At 41.3% G+C, this 13,772-nt stretch overlaps 1 protein-coding gene across 2 annotated transcripts in view; it reads right to left on the minus strand.

Moving 5' to 3' along the window:
• The window catches only part of WDR35 (WD repeat domain 35), a 105,434-nt gene that overhangs the window by 58,105 nt on the left and 33,557 nt on the right, over positions 1-13,772 (minus strand). The window contains exons 11-13 of one of the 2 annotated variants that reach the window (XM_056564259.1): positions 12,709-12,741; positions 3,726-3,749; positions 3,108-3,168 (exon numbers count right to left, since the gene is read on the minus strand). In XM_056564259.1, coding sequence (XP_056420234.1) covers positions 3,108-3,168; positions 3,726-3,749; positions 12,709-12,741 — 118 coding nt within the window. The remainder of the gene's footprint in view (positions 1-3,107; positions 3,169-3,725; positions 3,750-12,708; positions 12,742-13,772) is intronic. The other variant, XM_056564260.1, reaches the window with a different exon arrangement.

Consider the following 13,772-nt stretch of genomic DNA (forward strand, 5'->3'; position numbering starts at 1 on the left):
CCTATCCTTTGGATAGTGCATAAGATGTCTAAGCGCCGGAGTACCCCTTTAAAACATATTTTTAATTATAGTATTTTTTAAGGAGAAATGCTTGAATAATAACAGGAATAATAGTAGTGGAGGTATAAAAAAAATCTGTGACATGAAGTTGATTTATGGTGTTTATAGTCTCAGAAATGAAATGATCCATAGGTGTCACTTAGTGAAAACAAGCAGTAATATGTTTGCATTCCTCGTGCTATGGAAGCTTCTTCCCTATGTCTAGAGAGGAGCTTCTGAAGCCACAATAAGTCGGAATTTTGCAGGCAGAGGATAAAATAGACAAACGCTCTACATTTAGCTGTGTTTACCGTGGAGCTATGAAAGGTCCGTTTGTTGGATTGAACAGAAGAGCTGGGAGACTATTGGAGGCCAGTGAATGTACATACCGCGGTTTACTTTTTGTGGAAGGTGGCGGATCTAAAGGTATAAATTTTCACTTGTAAAAGACGGTACCAGGGCATTGCTGAATATTATGTAATAAAGTAGCACCTACTGAATATGAGAAAATAAAACAAGGTGGCGATTTATTTTATGTTCTGGTTCATGGAGCACTGGGGGGAATGTTATGCAATGGTCTGTGAAAGCTTCTATAAACTAGTCTTGTGTATTACTGTACACATCCCTAGATCTGTAACCCTATGCACTTGGCGTTTTATTAAAGGGGTACTCCGGTGGGAAACAATTTATTTTAAATCAACTGGTGCCAGAAAGTGAAACAGATTTGTAAATTAACAAAAGCAACAGAAGAAGGGGAGAGCACTCCAAGAGCAATATCACCTTATGTAAACAAAGCGGTCCACGGCGACCTCTGTCTAAGTCTCCTGCGGGGTGCACATATGGCAGTGTGAAGTATACAACATAAATGTAATAAAGAAAACATACATGCACTCACCGCATAACAGAGACAGTCAAGCCTGGAGTTCCGGTGGCAAAGACGGGGTGCCAGATCTCGGCATCAGCGCTGGAGTGTGGCGCTCGGAGGCTACGCCGGCTGTTTTGCAGATAGATGCGTGCTTCTTCCGGCCGGAAGAAGCACGCATCTATCTGCGAAACAGCCGGCGTAGCCTCCGAGCGCCACACTCCAGCCCCGATGCCGAGATCCGGCACCCAGTCTTTGCCACCGGAACTCCAGGCTTGACTGTCTCTGTTATGCGGTGAGTGCACGTATGTTTTCTATATTACATTTAGATTTGTAAATTACTTCTATTAAAAAATCTTAATCCTTCCAGTACTTATGAGCTGCTGTATACTACAGAGGAAGTTCTTTTGTTTTTGAATTTCTTTTCTGTCTGACCACAGTGCTCTCTGCTGACCCCTCTGTCCATGTTAGGAACTGTCCAGAGCAGGAGAAAATCCCCATAGACAACCTATCCTGCTCTGGACAGTTCCTGACATGGACTGAGATGGACAGATAGAAAATAAATTCAAAAAGAAAAGAACTTTCTCTATCTTAAACAGCAGTTGATAAGTACTGGCTCCAGAAAGTTAAACAGATTTGTAAATTACTTATATTAAAAAATCTTAATCCTTCCAATAGTTATAAGATGCTGAAGTTGAGTTGTTGTTTTCTGTCTGACAACAGTGCTCTCTGCTGACATCTCTGCTTGTCTTGGGAACTGCACAGAGTAGAAGAGGTTTGCTATGGGGATTTTCTTCTACTCTGGACATTACCCGAGACATGTGTCATCAGAGAGCACTAAGACAGAAAAGAACAACTCAACTTCAGCAGCTCATAAGTACTTAAAGGATTATGTTTGCTAAGGGGATTTTCTCCTACTCTGGACAGTTCTTAAAATGGACAGAGATGTCAGCAGACAGCTCTGTGTTCCAAAAAGAAAATAATTTCCTGGAAGGATTAAGATTTTTTTTAATAGAAGTAAATTACAAATCTGTTTAACTTGATTGAAAGAAAAAAAAAGGTTTCCACCGGAGTACCCCTTTAAATAACACCTTTTCCCAGAAAAACTAAGAAGAAACCCAAAAACAATAAAACTACACGCCCCTGCGTGACCTCCGAAACGTCGGAAGTGTCCGGTGCTCATTCAGCGGTTCTCCTTTGTGAGAGGAAGGTCCTCTGAACTCCCCATGCCCGAGAAAGGGTGAAGATTGAATGGAGCTCTTATGGACTGTCGCGGAGATCAGTGAGCACTTGGGGTGACTATTGTTTGTAACTTTTGAAATTTTAGCCATGGCTGCTACTAAAGAAGTTTTTGTACATGTAAAAATTGCGTTGTGATTTTTCTCTCTCTTATACACGTGTTTGAATATGGACTGAGCCTCCATTGTTTAAATCACACTCACCCATGTGCATTATCAAGGTATTACCTCTTTGCTATGCATTCAAACTATACCTTCCTTAGAGTTAATATAAATAAAAACAATACAAGAAAAAAAAAACTGAAACTGCATAGGGCAAGGAAGAATTTAAAGGGGTTATCCACCATAAGGTGATTTTAGTACATACCTGGCAGACAGTAATGCACATGCTTAGGAAGGATCTGCGCTTGTCTTGGGGCTAAATGGCTATGTTGTGAGATTACCATAACACTGTGGCTAGCTTTTTGTGAACTGGTATTTCCTATTTGAGTTTTCTTCTTTTTGCCTACAAATCCCATAATTCCATTTTCCTCCCTCCCACACATCAGCCACCCCACCCATTGAAACATAATTGAGCTGCATCCATTCAAAAGACCTGTGATTTTCAGTCAGGGTGCCTACAGCTGTTTTATTAGTTGCAGATTGATCTCTCTCCCACCAAGTGATCGCTCCACCCATTGAAGCAGACAGGCTCCCTGTCATCAGCTGACTAGTGAGGTCAGGTCTTGGCCGCATTGCAATCTGGGAAAAATCTGAGACAACAGTCATTTTGTATGCTGGTAAAAATAAATATTGGGGTGAAAATCACATAAGAATTGTGAGAAAACCATCACACACAGGTACAGACACTATATTATGAACTACACTAACTTTACAGCACCTGTGGCATAGTCAAATAAAAAAAAAATCCTGGAATACCCCTTTAACTAAAAGTCAAGTAAACCTCAAATAAGATCAAGCCTCCTTACCTATATCTATGTACTTAGAATCCAGTGGAGTTCCAATAGAATTGCACAAAACAAGCACATACTAGGAAGAAATCAGACAAGTGTTACATTAGTGATTCAAAAAATTCGGAGAGAATACACTACAAGGGTGTGTTCCAAAGTTGTGCTGGGCAATGGGCACACTATTTTTTCAGTACTGTCCCAGTTTTTTTTAGGCAAAATCGTGCCAACACATATGGGCGAGGTCTTGATCACATGCGGTAGATGCAATATGGGGAATGCAACCTAAATGTCTGCACCTGCCCCCAAGGTGTGATCTCCTGTGTTGCACAGAATATTTATTCAGGTCAATATAGGACACGGTACACAGAGCCATCAAGGACTATTAAATGAACAGTTAAATTGTGCTCCATAGGTGGCTCTTTAATAACAAGCAAAAACTTTGCGGGATATAACAGGTTGTAGAATAAAAGTGCTGTTTGTTTTATGTACTTTCAATGTTTTATCATCTTTTTCATTAGGAATTAGAAATTTTATATGGGCATTGACTACCTGACTACTGGGGTGTATTCATGTGTGGGCACGAGGATAGATAACTGTATGGAAAATGAACAAAAGCTAAAATGAAGTCCATCTTACCTGAGCTCCGGAGGCTGACGCTCCCTAAAGACAAGGAATGAAAGAAAAAAAACATTTTTTAGCACAGGCTGAAGGTAATGGCATCGGGGTATCTGCATACTAACTTGGCCCTCAATACTGGAGATACATAGAGGTAAAATTAAAGGGAATTTATCATGGTGCCCTAACCCTTTACTGTACGACCCGAATCAACTCACAGTCCTCCTCCTCCTAAAGCATTGTTTCCCAACCAGGGTGCCTACAGCTGTTGCAAAACTACAACTCCCAGCATGCCCGGACAGCCTTTGGCTGTCCGGGCATGTTGAGGGTTGTAGTTTTGCAACAGCTGGAGGCACCCTGGTTGGGAAACACTGCCCTAAAGGAAGAAAGCTGAGAGAGATTATGGTCGGCACTTATCATTGTAGGTGTAAGTGGTGCTTTTTTATTTATTTATTTATTTTTTGCGTTTTTGATTTACACATTTCTGCTGATTTTGAGTTGCAATCCACTGATTTTGGCAATACACATGATACGGAAGGGTTTTATCATCAACTGAGCCTTTCTGTAAAAAGGTGCAAAGCCACTGAAAAGTCTTTAAAACTACACCAGCCCAGACTTAGCTTAGCTTTTTGGTGTATGTGAATAGAGAAATTTTAGGAAATGTGACCTGCACAAAATGTATCAAATTCTCTGTGACCATTTAATAAATTTGGTTCTCCTACACATTACCAGCACATAAAAAAAGGTGTAAAGAAATGCTTCACTTACACCTACAATGATAAATGCTTCACATACACCTAAAATGATAAATGCTTCACTTACACCTACAATGATAAATGCTTCACTTACACCTACAATGATAAATGCTTCACTTACACCTAAAATGATAAATGCTTCACTTACACCTACAATGATAAATGCTTCACTTACACCTACAATGATAAATGCTTCACTTACACCTAAAATGATAAATGCTTCACTTACACCTACAATGATAAATGCTTCACTTACACCTACAATTATAAATGCTTCACTTACACCTACAATGATAAATGCTTCACTTACACCTACAATGATAAATGCTTCACTTACACCTACAATGATAAATAAATGCTTCACTTACACCTACAATGATAAATGCTTCACTTACACCTACAATGATAAATGCTTCACTTACACCTACAATGATAAATGCTTCACTTACACCTACAATGATAAATGCTTCACTTACACCTACAATGATAAATAAATGCTTCACTTACACCTACAATGATAAATGCCGGCCTTTGTGCAGATAAATATTTTCTAAAATTTCTCTCTCCAAACACCAAAAAGCCAAACTAAGTCTGGGCTGGTGTAGTTTAAGAGACTTTTCAGTGGCTTTGCGCCTTTTTTGCGAATTCTCACAAAAAGCGCAGTTGATAAAACCCGTCCATATCATGTGTATCGCCAAAATCTGTGGATTACAACTCAAAATCAGCAGAAATGTGTAAACCAAAAGGTGCAAAAAAGGCACAAATAAACCCTGCTTGAGCCTTTTTTGAGCCTTTTGTAGACACAAAAAACAGTCTAAAGACAATGATAAATGTCGGCCTATGTGTATATACACATGATCTGCTGCACTCCCAGAAGTTTGGGGAGCCTCTGAATATGAGCTGTAGCCCCCAATAGTACGCATTTATTAGGGCATCTAATAGGGGTTTGGTCATGGTGATGGATTCCTTTTAAAGCGATTATAGAATGAGAAAAGCATGGCTGTATTCTACTAAAAACAGCGTCACACCTGTCCATTTGGTACTGCAGCTCTGCACCATTCACATCAGTAGAGCTAAAGCCGCTCTCACACTATAGAATTCTCCGTTTTAAAGATCCGTTATAATGACCCGTTAACAAAACCATTAAAAACGGATGTTAAGCGGCCGTTACAAAATCCCATTATAGTCTATGGGATTTTTACATTACCCGTTTTAACCCCTCATTGCCGTTATTAATAACGGACGTTATTTTGTGATGGGAGAAAGTAACGGGAGAAATAATGTATGCACTATTACTTCCGTTCTTTCTCCTGTCACAGAATAACGCCCGTTATTAATAACGGCAATGAGGGGTAATACGGGTAATGTAAAAATCCCACAGACTAGAATGGGATTTTGTAACGGTCGTTTAGCATCCGTTTTTAATGATTTTGTTAAAGGGTCATTATAACGGATCTTTACAACGGAGCATTCTATAGTGTGAAAGCGGCCTAAGAGGCAATTCACTACCCACTGTTTTTGTGCCATTGTTTCTGTAAAAAAGCAGCTACTTTATTTTTTTTTCACCATGACAGAACTTATTGAGAGTAACTTGAAGTAAGCACTAACACAAAATACCTATGGGATACCCAGAGAACAGATAAAACACCTGATTTCCCAATAATCAGAAATAAACAATGCTTGGGAAGGGCTAAGTACTCATAAAGGCAAAAGGTGAACTCCCATTCGTTAGATTCATACACTTTGCCTTTTTGTGTTAAAAGTAATCATTTATCACTAAAATAGGGTCCCAATATCATCACTATGTGACTGCAGAAGGAGAAGGAGCTTATATAGAGCAGTCTATGAGACTAACAGAGATAGCTGAGCACAACCCTCAGCTGTTTCCAAAGAATGCAGTGCAGGGAAGTGGAGGACTTGTGACCCCCAATCTAGTGATCAGTGAGGGTCCTAATAGTGGGGGCCCCAGTGATCAGACATTAATGTCAACTGTGAAAAGCAGATTTTTTTGTACTCACCGTAAAACCTCTTTCTTGTAGCCTTCATTGGGTGACAAAGACCATGGGTATATGCTCTGCCACGAGGAGGCTGACACTAAGGGAAAAAACATTGCCTCCTCCCTGACAGAATATACCCATGGTCTGTGTCCCCCCAATGAAGAGATGAGAAAACCCCTTCAATATCCTATAACTGTGTTACTAGGGTGAATACCATTGAACAATTTTTCCTCCTTCTAATGGGGGATCAATTCTCAACCAGTTTTTATCAGTATAAAGTGATAAATTCCACCTAAGAAACCAATAGTAAACTATTGCTATTTCTCTGAAAATCCAAGATATTCAGAATTAAAGAGGTATTCCAGCGCTAAAAACATGTATCCCCTATTCACAGATGTACTCAGGTATCTCTGGTGCTTCCATAGACATTGAATGGAGTGCTGGAATACCCCTTTAGGGTCAATTCGCATGTCCTTATTTTTGCTGTAGATTTACTGCAGCAGATATTTCTGCCCATTGTGAATATGAACTGATCCTTAAAGGGGTACTCCGCTGGAAATATCATATCCCCTATCCAAAGGATTGTACATGTGAGTACCCCTTACAGTACGTTCACCCGTGCTGCGTATTTGCTGCAGATTCAGCTACAAATTACAAATCAATGGGTAGCAAAATCAGATGCAAAAAATCTGCAGCAAAATATGCAAGTGTTAACATACCCTTAACCCCTTAAAGACTTAGCCCATTTGGGCCTTAAGGACTCACCAAATTTAATTTTTGCATTTTCGTTTTTATCTCCTCGCCTTCTAAAAAAATCATAACTCTTTTATATTTTCATTTATAGACTAGTATGTTATTTTTTGCGTGACCAACCAGTTTTCCTTTGTAATGACATCACTCATTTTACCATGAAATGTATTACGCAACCATAAAAATACTATTTGTGGGGAAATTTAGAAGAAAATTTTGCAAATTTTGGAAGGTTTTGTTTTCACACAGTACAATTTACGGTAAAAATGACATGTGTTCTTTATTCTGAGGGTCAATACGATTAAAATGATACCCATGATTACATTCTTTACTATTATTGTTATGCTTTAAAAAAAAAAAAAAAATCGCACACTTTTTAACCAAATTAGTTTAATTTAAAATCCCTCTATTTTGCTGCCCTACACCTTTTTCATTTTTCCATATAAGCGGAGGTATGAGGGCAAATTTTTTTGCGTTGTGATCTTTACTTTTTATTGATACCACATTTACATATATAAAACTTTAACCCCTTCAGGACCAAGCCCATTTTGGCCTTAAGGACCAGAGCGTTTTTTGCACATCTGACCACTGTCACTTTAAACATTAATAACTCTGGAATGCTTTTAGTTATCATTCTGATTCTGAGATTGTTTTTTCGTGACATATTCTACTCTAACATGGTGGTAAATTTTTGTGGTAACTTGCACCCTTTCCTTGTGAAAAATCCTAAAATTTGATGAAAAATTTGAAAATTTTGCATTTTTCTAACTTTGAAGCTCTCTGCTTGTAAGGAAAATGTATATTACAAATAAAAAAATTTTTTATTCACATATACAATATGTCTACTTTATGTCGGCATCATAAAAGTGACGAGTTTTTACTTTTGGAAGACACCAGAGGGCTTCAAAGTTCAGCAGCAATTTTCCAATTTTTCACAAAATTTTCAAACTGACTATTTTTCAGGGACCAGTTCAGGTTTGAAGTGGATTTGAAGGGTCTTCTTATTAGAAATACCCCACAAAAGACCCCATTATAAAAACTGCACCCCCCAAAGTATTCAAAATGACATTCCGTCATCATTTTAACCCTTTAGGTGTTTCACAGGAATAGAAGCAAAGTGAAGGAGAAAATTCACAATCTTCATTTTTTACACTCGCATGTTCTTGTAGACCCAATTTTTAAATTTTTACAAGGGGTAAAAGGAGAAAATGTATACTTATATTTGTAGCCCAATTTCTCTCGAGTAAGCACATACCTCATATGTCTATGTAAAGTGTTCGGCGGGCACAGTAGAGGGCTCAGAAGGGAAAGAGCGATAAGGGGATTTTGGAGAGTACGTTTTTCTGAAATGGTTTTTGGGGGCATGTTGCATTTAGGAAGCCCTTATGGTGCCAGAACAGCAAAAAACCCTCACATGGCATACCATTTTGGAAACTAGACCCCTTGAGGAATGTAACAAGGAATAAAGTGAGCCTTAATACCCCACAGGTGTTTCACGACTTTTGCATATGTAAAAAAAAAAAAAATTTTTTCACTAAAATGTGTGTTTCCCCCCAAATTTCACATTTTTCCAAGGGTCAATAGCAGGAAATACCCCCCAATATTTGTAACCCCTTCTCTTCTGAGTATGGAGGTACCCCATAAGTTGACCTGAAGTGCACTATGGGTGAACTACAATGCTCAGAAGAGAAGGAGTCATATTTGGCTTTTTGAGAGCAAATTTTGCTCGGGGGGCATGTCGCATTTAGGAAGCCCCTATGGTGCCAGAACAGCAAAAAATACCCACATGGCATACCATTTTGGAAACTAGACCCCTTGAGGAATGTAACAAGGAATAAAGTGAGCCTTAATACCCCACAGGTGTTTCACGACTTTTGCATATGTAAAAAAAAAAATTTTTTTTCACTAAAATGTGTGTTTCCCCCCAAATTTCACATTTTTCCAAGGGTCAATAGCAGGAAATACCCCCCAATATTTGTAACCCCATCTCTTCTGAGTATGGAGGTACCCCATAAGTTGACCTGAAGTGCACTATGGGCGAACTACAATGCTCAGAAGAGAAGGAGTCATATTTGGCTTTTTGAGAGCAAATTTTGCTCGGGGGGCATGTCGCATTTAGGAAGCCCCTAAGGTGCCAGAACAGCAAAAAAAAACACACATGGCATACCATTTTGGAAACTAGACCCCTTGAGGAACGTAACAAGGGGTACAGTGAGCATTTGGCCCCCACTGGTGTCTGACAGATCTTTGGAACAGTGGGCTGTACAAGTTTTCATTTTCATGGACCACTGTTCCAAAGATCCGTCAGACACCTGTGGGGGGTAAATTCTCACTGCACCCCTCATTACATTCCGTGAGGGGTGTCGTTTCCGAAATGGGGTCACATGTGGGGTTTTGTTTTTTTTGCGTTTGTCAAAACCGCTGTAACAATCAGCCACCCCTGTGCAAATCACCTCAAATGTACATGGTGCGCTCTCCCTTCTGGGCCTTGTTGTGCGCCCCCAGAGCACTTTGCGCTCACATATGGGGTATCTCTGTAGTCGGGAGAAATTGCATTACAAATTTTGGGGGGCTTTTTCCCTTTTACCTCTTGTGAAAATGTAAAGTATAGGGCAACATCAGCATGTTAGTGTAGAAAATAAAAATATTTTACACTAACATTCTGGTGTAGACCCCAACATTTCCTTTTCATGAAGGGTTAAAGAAGAAAAAGCCCCCCAAACCTTGTAACGCAATTTCTCCCGAGTACAGCGATACCCCATATGTCGCCCTAAACTGTTGCCCTGAAATACGACAGGGCTCCGAAGTGAGAGCGCCATGTGCATTTGAGGCCTAAATTAGGGATTTGCATAGGGGTGGACATAGGGGTATTCTACGCCAGTGATTCCCAAACAGGGTGCCTCCAGCTGTTGCAAAACTCCCAGCATGCCTGGACAGTCAACGGCTGTCCGACAATACTGGGAGTTGTTGTTTTTCAACAGCTGGAGGCTCTGCTTTGGAAACAGTGGTGTACCGTACGTTCTTATTGGGGGAGGGGGGCTGTGTAGGGGTATGTGTATATGTAGTGTTTTTAACTTTTTATTTTATTTTGTGTTAGTGTAGTGTAGTGTTTTTAGGGTACAGTCACATGGGCGGGGGATTACAGCGAGTTTCCCAGCGCAAAATTTGCTGCATCTCAAGATGCGAGAAACCCACTGTAAAAGCCTCGCCCACGTGAATGTACCCTGTACATTCACGGGGGTGGCGTGGCGGGGGGGGGGGGGGGGGGAGGGGGGGGCTTGCATCAGCTGTTGCAAAACCACAACTCCCAGCATGCATGGTCTGTTAGTGCATGCTGGGAGTCATAGTTTTGCAACAGCTGGAGGCACACAGGTTAGGGAACACTGAGTTAGAAACAGACAATGTTTCCCAACCAGTGTGTCTCCAGTTGTTGCAAAACTACAACTCCCAGCATGCCCAGACAGCTGAAGGGCATGCTGGGAGTTGTAGTTCGGCAACATCTGAAGGGCCAGATGTTGCTGAACTAAAACTCCCAGCATGCCTGGACAGTCAGTGCATACTGGGAGTTGTAGTTTTGCAACAGCTGGAAGAGCACAGATTGGAGACCATTATACAATGGTCTCCAAACTGGGGCCCTCCAGATGTTGCAAAACTACAACTCCCAGCATGCATGGTCTTTTAGTGCATGCTGGGAGTTATAGTTTTGCAACAGCTGGAGGCACACAGGTTAGGAAACACTGAGTTAGAAACAATGTTTCCCAACCAGTGTGTCTCCAGCTGTTGCAAAACTACAACTCCCAGCATGCCCAGACAGCTGAAGGGCATGCTGAGAGTTGTAGTTCGGCAACATCTGAAGGGCCAGATGTTGCTGAACTAAAACTCCCAGCATGCCTGGACAGTCAGTGCATGCTGGCAGTTGTAGTTTTGCAACAGCTGGAAGAGCACAGATTGGAGACCATTATACAATGGTCTCCAAACTGAGGCCCTCCAGATGTTGCAAAACTACAACTCCCAGCATGCCCAGACAGCCAAAGGCTGTCTAGGCATGCTGGGAGTTGTAGTTTTCAGACTCCTAGAAGCAGCAGTGAAGATCTTCTGAGGACTACATACTTACCCGTCGCTGCTCGTCCACGTGGCCGGTCCCGCGCTGCTCCTCGGTCCCGCCGCTGAATCAGGTAAGTCCGCCGGTCCCCACGTGTTCCCCCCGAATGCCGCAGGTCCCCGCGAGCCCCCGCAGCCTTCGTCCCCCGTTCTGCCCGACTTCCAGGGGCGGGCAGTGCGGGGGATCTGAACTTTCACCCCAGATCACTGTGATTGGTCCACAGGGACCAATCACAGTGATCGCTGACCAGGACCATCAATTGATGGTCCTGGGGGTGAAGCAGAAGTTGTCCCCTGCTGGAAACAGCGGGACTTCTGCCAGTTAACCCGTGCGATGCTGCGCATCGCCGGGTTAACTGCATGTCATTTATAAACGCCGGGATGCGCGAACGCACTGCACAACCCGGCGTTTATATATGACATTCTGCGGGAAGGGGTTAATACATTTTTTATAAACTTTTGGGGGAATAAAATGTTATAAAAAAAAAAAAAAAAGCAATTTAGGATTTTTTTTTCTTTTACATTCACACCGTTCACCGTACGGGATCATTAACATTATATTTTAATAGTAAGGATATTTATGCACACGGCGATACAAAATATGTGTATTAAATTCTTTTTTTTTATGTTTTAAATCTTTTTTTACACTTTTTGGGGGTAAAATGGGGAAAAAGGGACAATTAAAATTTTTATTAGGGGAGGGAATTTTTCTATTTTTTTTTTACTTTTATTTTTACACTTTAATAGTGCCCATAGTGGACTATTTATTGCAATCAGTTGATTGCTAATACTGTTCAGTGCTATGCATAGGGCATAGCACTGATCAGTGTTATCGTCATCTTCTGCTTTGGTCTGCTCGATTGCAGACCAGAGCAGGAGACCCGGGGAAGGTGGCGGAGGCAGATGAGGGGACCTCTGTCCACCATTATGGATGATCGGATCCCCGCGGCAGCGCTGCAGGCGATCCGATCATCCATTTTTCTGACCGCACACATGCTGATGCCGTGGTATGTATTGATCACGGCATCAGAGGGGTTAATGGCGGAAATCTGCGCCATTACTGTCAGTATCCGGGACCTGCCGTGCATGACCCGAGCATCGCTCCGATGCTCGCGGTCATGTACAGGACGTAAATGTACGTCCTGGTCCGTTAAGTACCACCGCACCAGGACGTACATTTACGTCCTGCATCGATAAGGGGTTTAGGTTCCTTACAACATCCTCTTCCATCGAGAATGTACTGACTTTCATACAGTAAAAAGATCTTGTACCCAACTAGTGGCACCTGCAGGGTAATTGGTCACTGAGAACAATATACAGTAATATGATCATCCAGATACAGCATCTCTAAAGGCAGCAGAGCTCAGGAGATACATTACAGAAAGAAGTAAGGAATGTTACCTTTACCCTGTTAGTCTCTGTTTCGTTGTCATCCTGAAAACAGAAAAGCATTTATTATTACCACGTCTCCAAACACCTGGCGGTACTGTGCTGCAAGCCAAAAAAATGATGTGTGATCTGTTCTAGAAGAGGAGGTAAAAAACTAAGATGATCTCAGGTGTAAGCACATGTATGTATTTCTGATACATATCCTAAGTTTAAGATACACTTAAAGGGATTTAGCCCCTCATGTGTAAATTATGAGTGAGTGAGTTATGTTAATCTTAAGAGGAAAATTGCATGAAAATCTTTAAATTTTATCAACATAAGACATTTTATGCTTTTTTTGTTTTTATAATTTTTTTCTTATTACACTGGATAGGTGATCACCATAATTGGGAACCCTGGTCTTCCATTCCCAACAGCCTCAAGGCTATGGCTTAGAGAAGCTTGCATGAAACTTTGGACTTGCAGTGCTGTCATTTGCAGAAATGAGTTCTAAGATTCTTATTCTGAAAAACCCCTTTAACTACAGTTCCATTTAGACTTCTCCATGCCGCTGACTTAAAGGGGTACTCCGCCCCTAGACATCTTATCCCCTATCCAAAGGATAGGGGATAAGATGTCAGATCGCCGGGTCCCGCTGCGGCACCCCGCTATCATTACAGCACAGAGCGAGTTCGCTCTGTGTGTAATGACGGGCGATACAGGGGACGGAGCCGCGTGACGTCATGGCTCCGCCCCTCGTGACATCACGGCCCGTCCCCTTAACCCCTTAAGGACCGGGGGTTTTTCCATTTTCGTTTTTTCCTCCTTGCCTTTAAAAAATCATAACTCTTTCAATTTTGCACCTAAAAATCCATATCATGGCTTATTTTTTGCGCCACCAATTCTACTTTGTAGTGACGTCAGTCATTTTGCCCAAAAATCTACGGTGAAACGAAAAAAAAATCATTGTGCGACAAAATTGAAAAAATAACAGTTTGTAACTTTTGGGGGCTTCCGTTTCTACGTAGTACATATTTCGGTACAGATGACACCTTTTCTTTATTCTGTAGGTCCATACAATTAAAATGATACCCTAC

This window comes from Hyla sarda, chromosome 3, assembly GCF_029499605.1.
Source record: "Hyla sarda isolate aHylSar1 chromosome 3, aHylSar1.hap1, whole genome shotgun sequence".
Classification (NCBI taxonomy): domain Eukaryota; kingdom Metazoa; phylum Chordata; class Amphibia; order Anura; family Hylidae; genus Hyla; species Hyla sarda.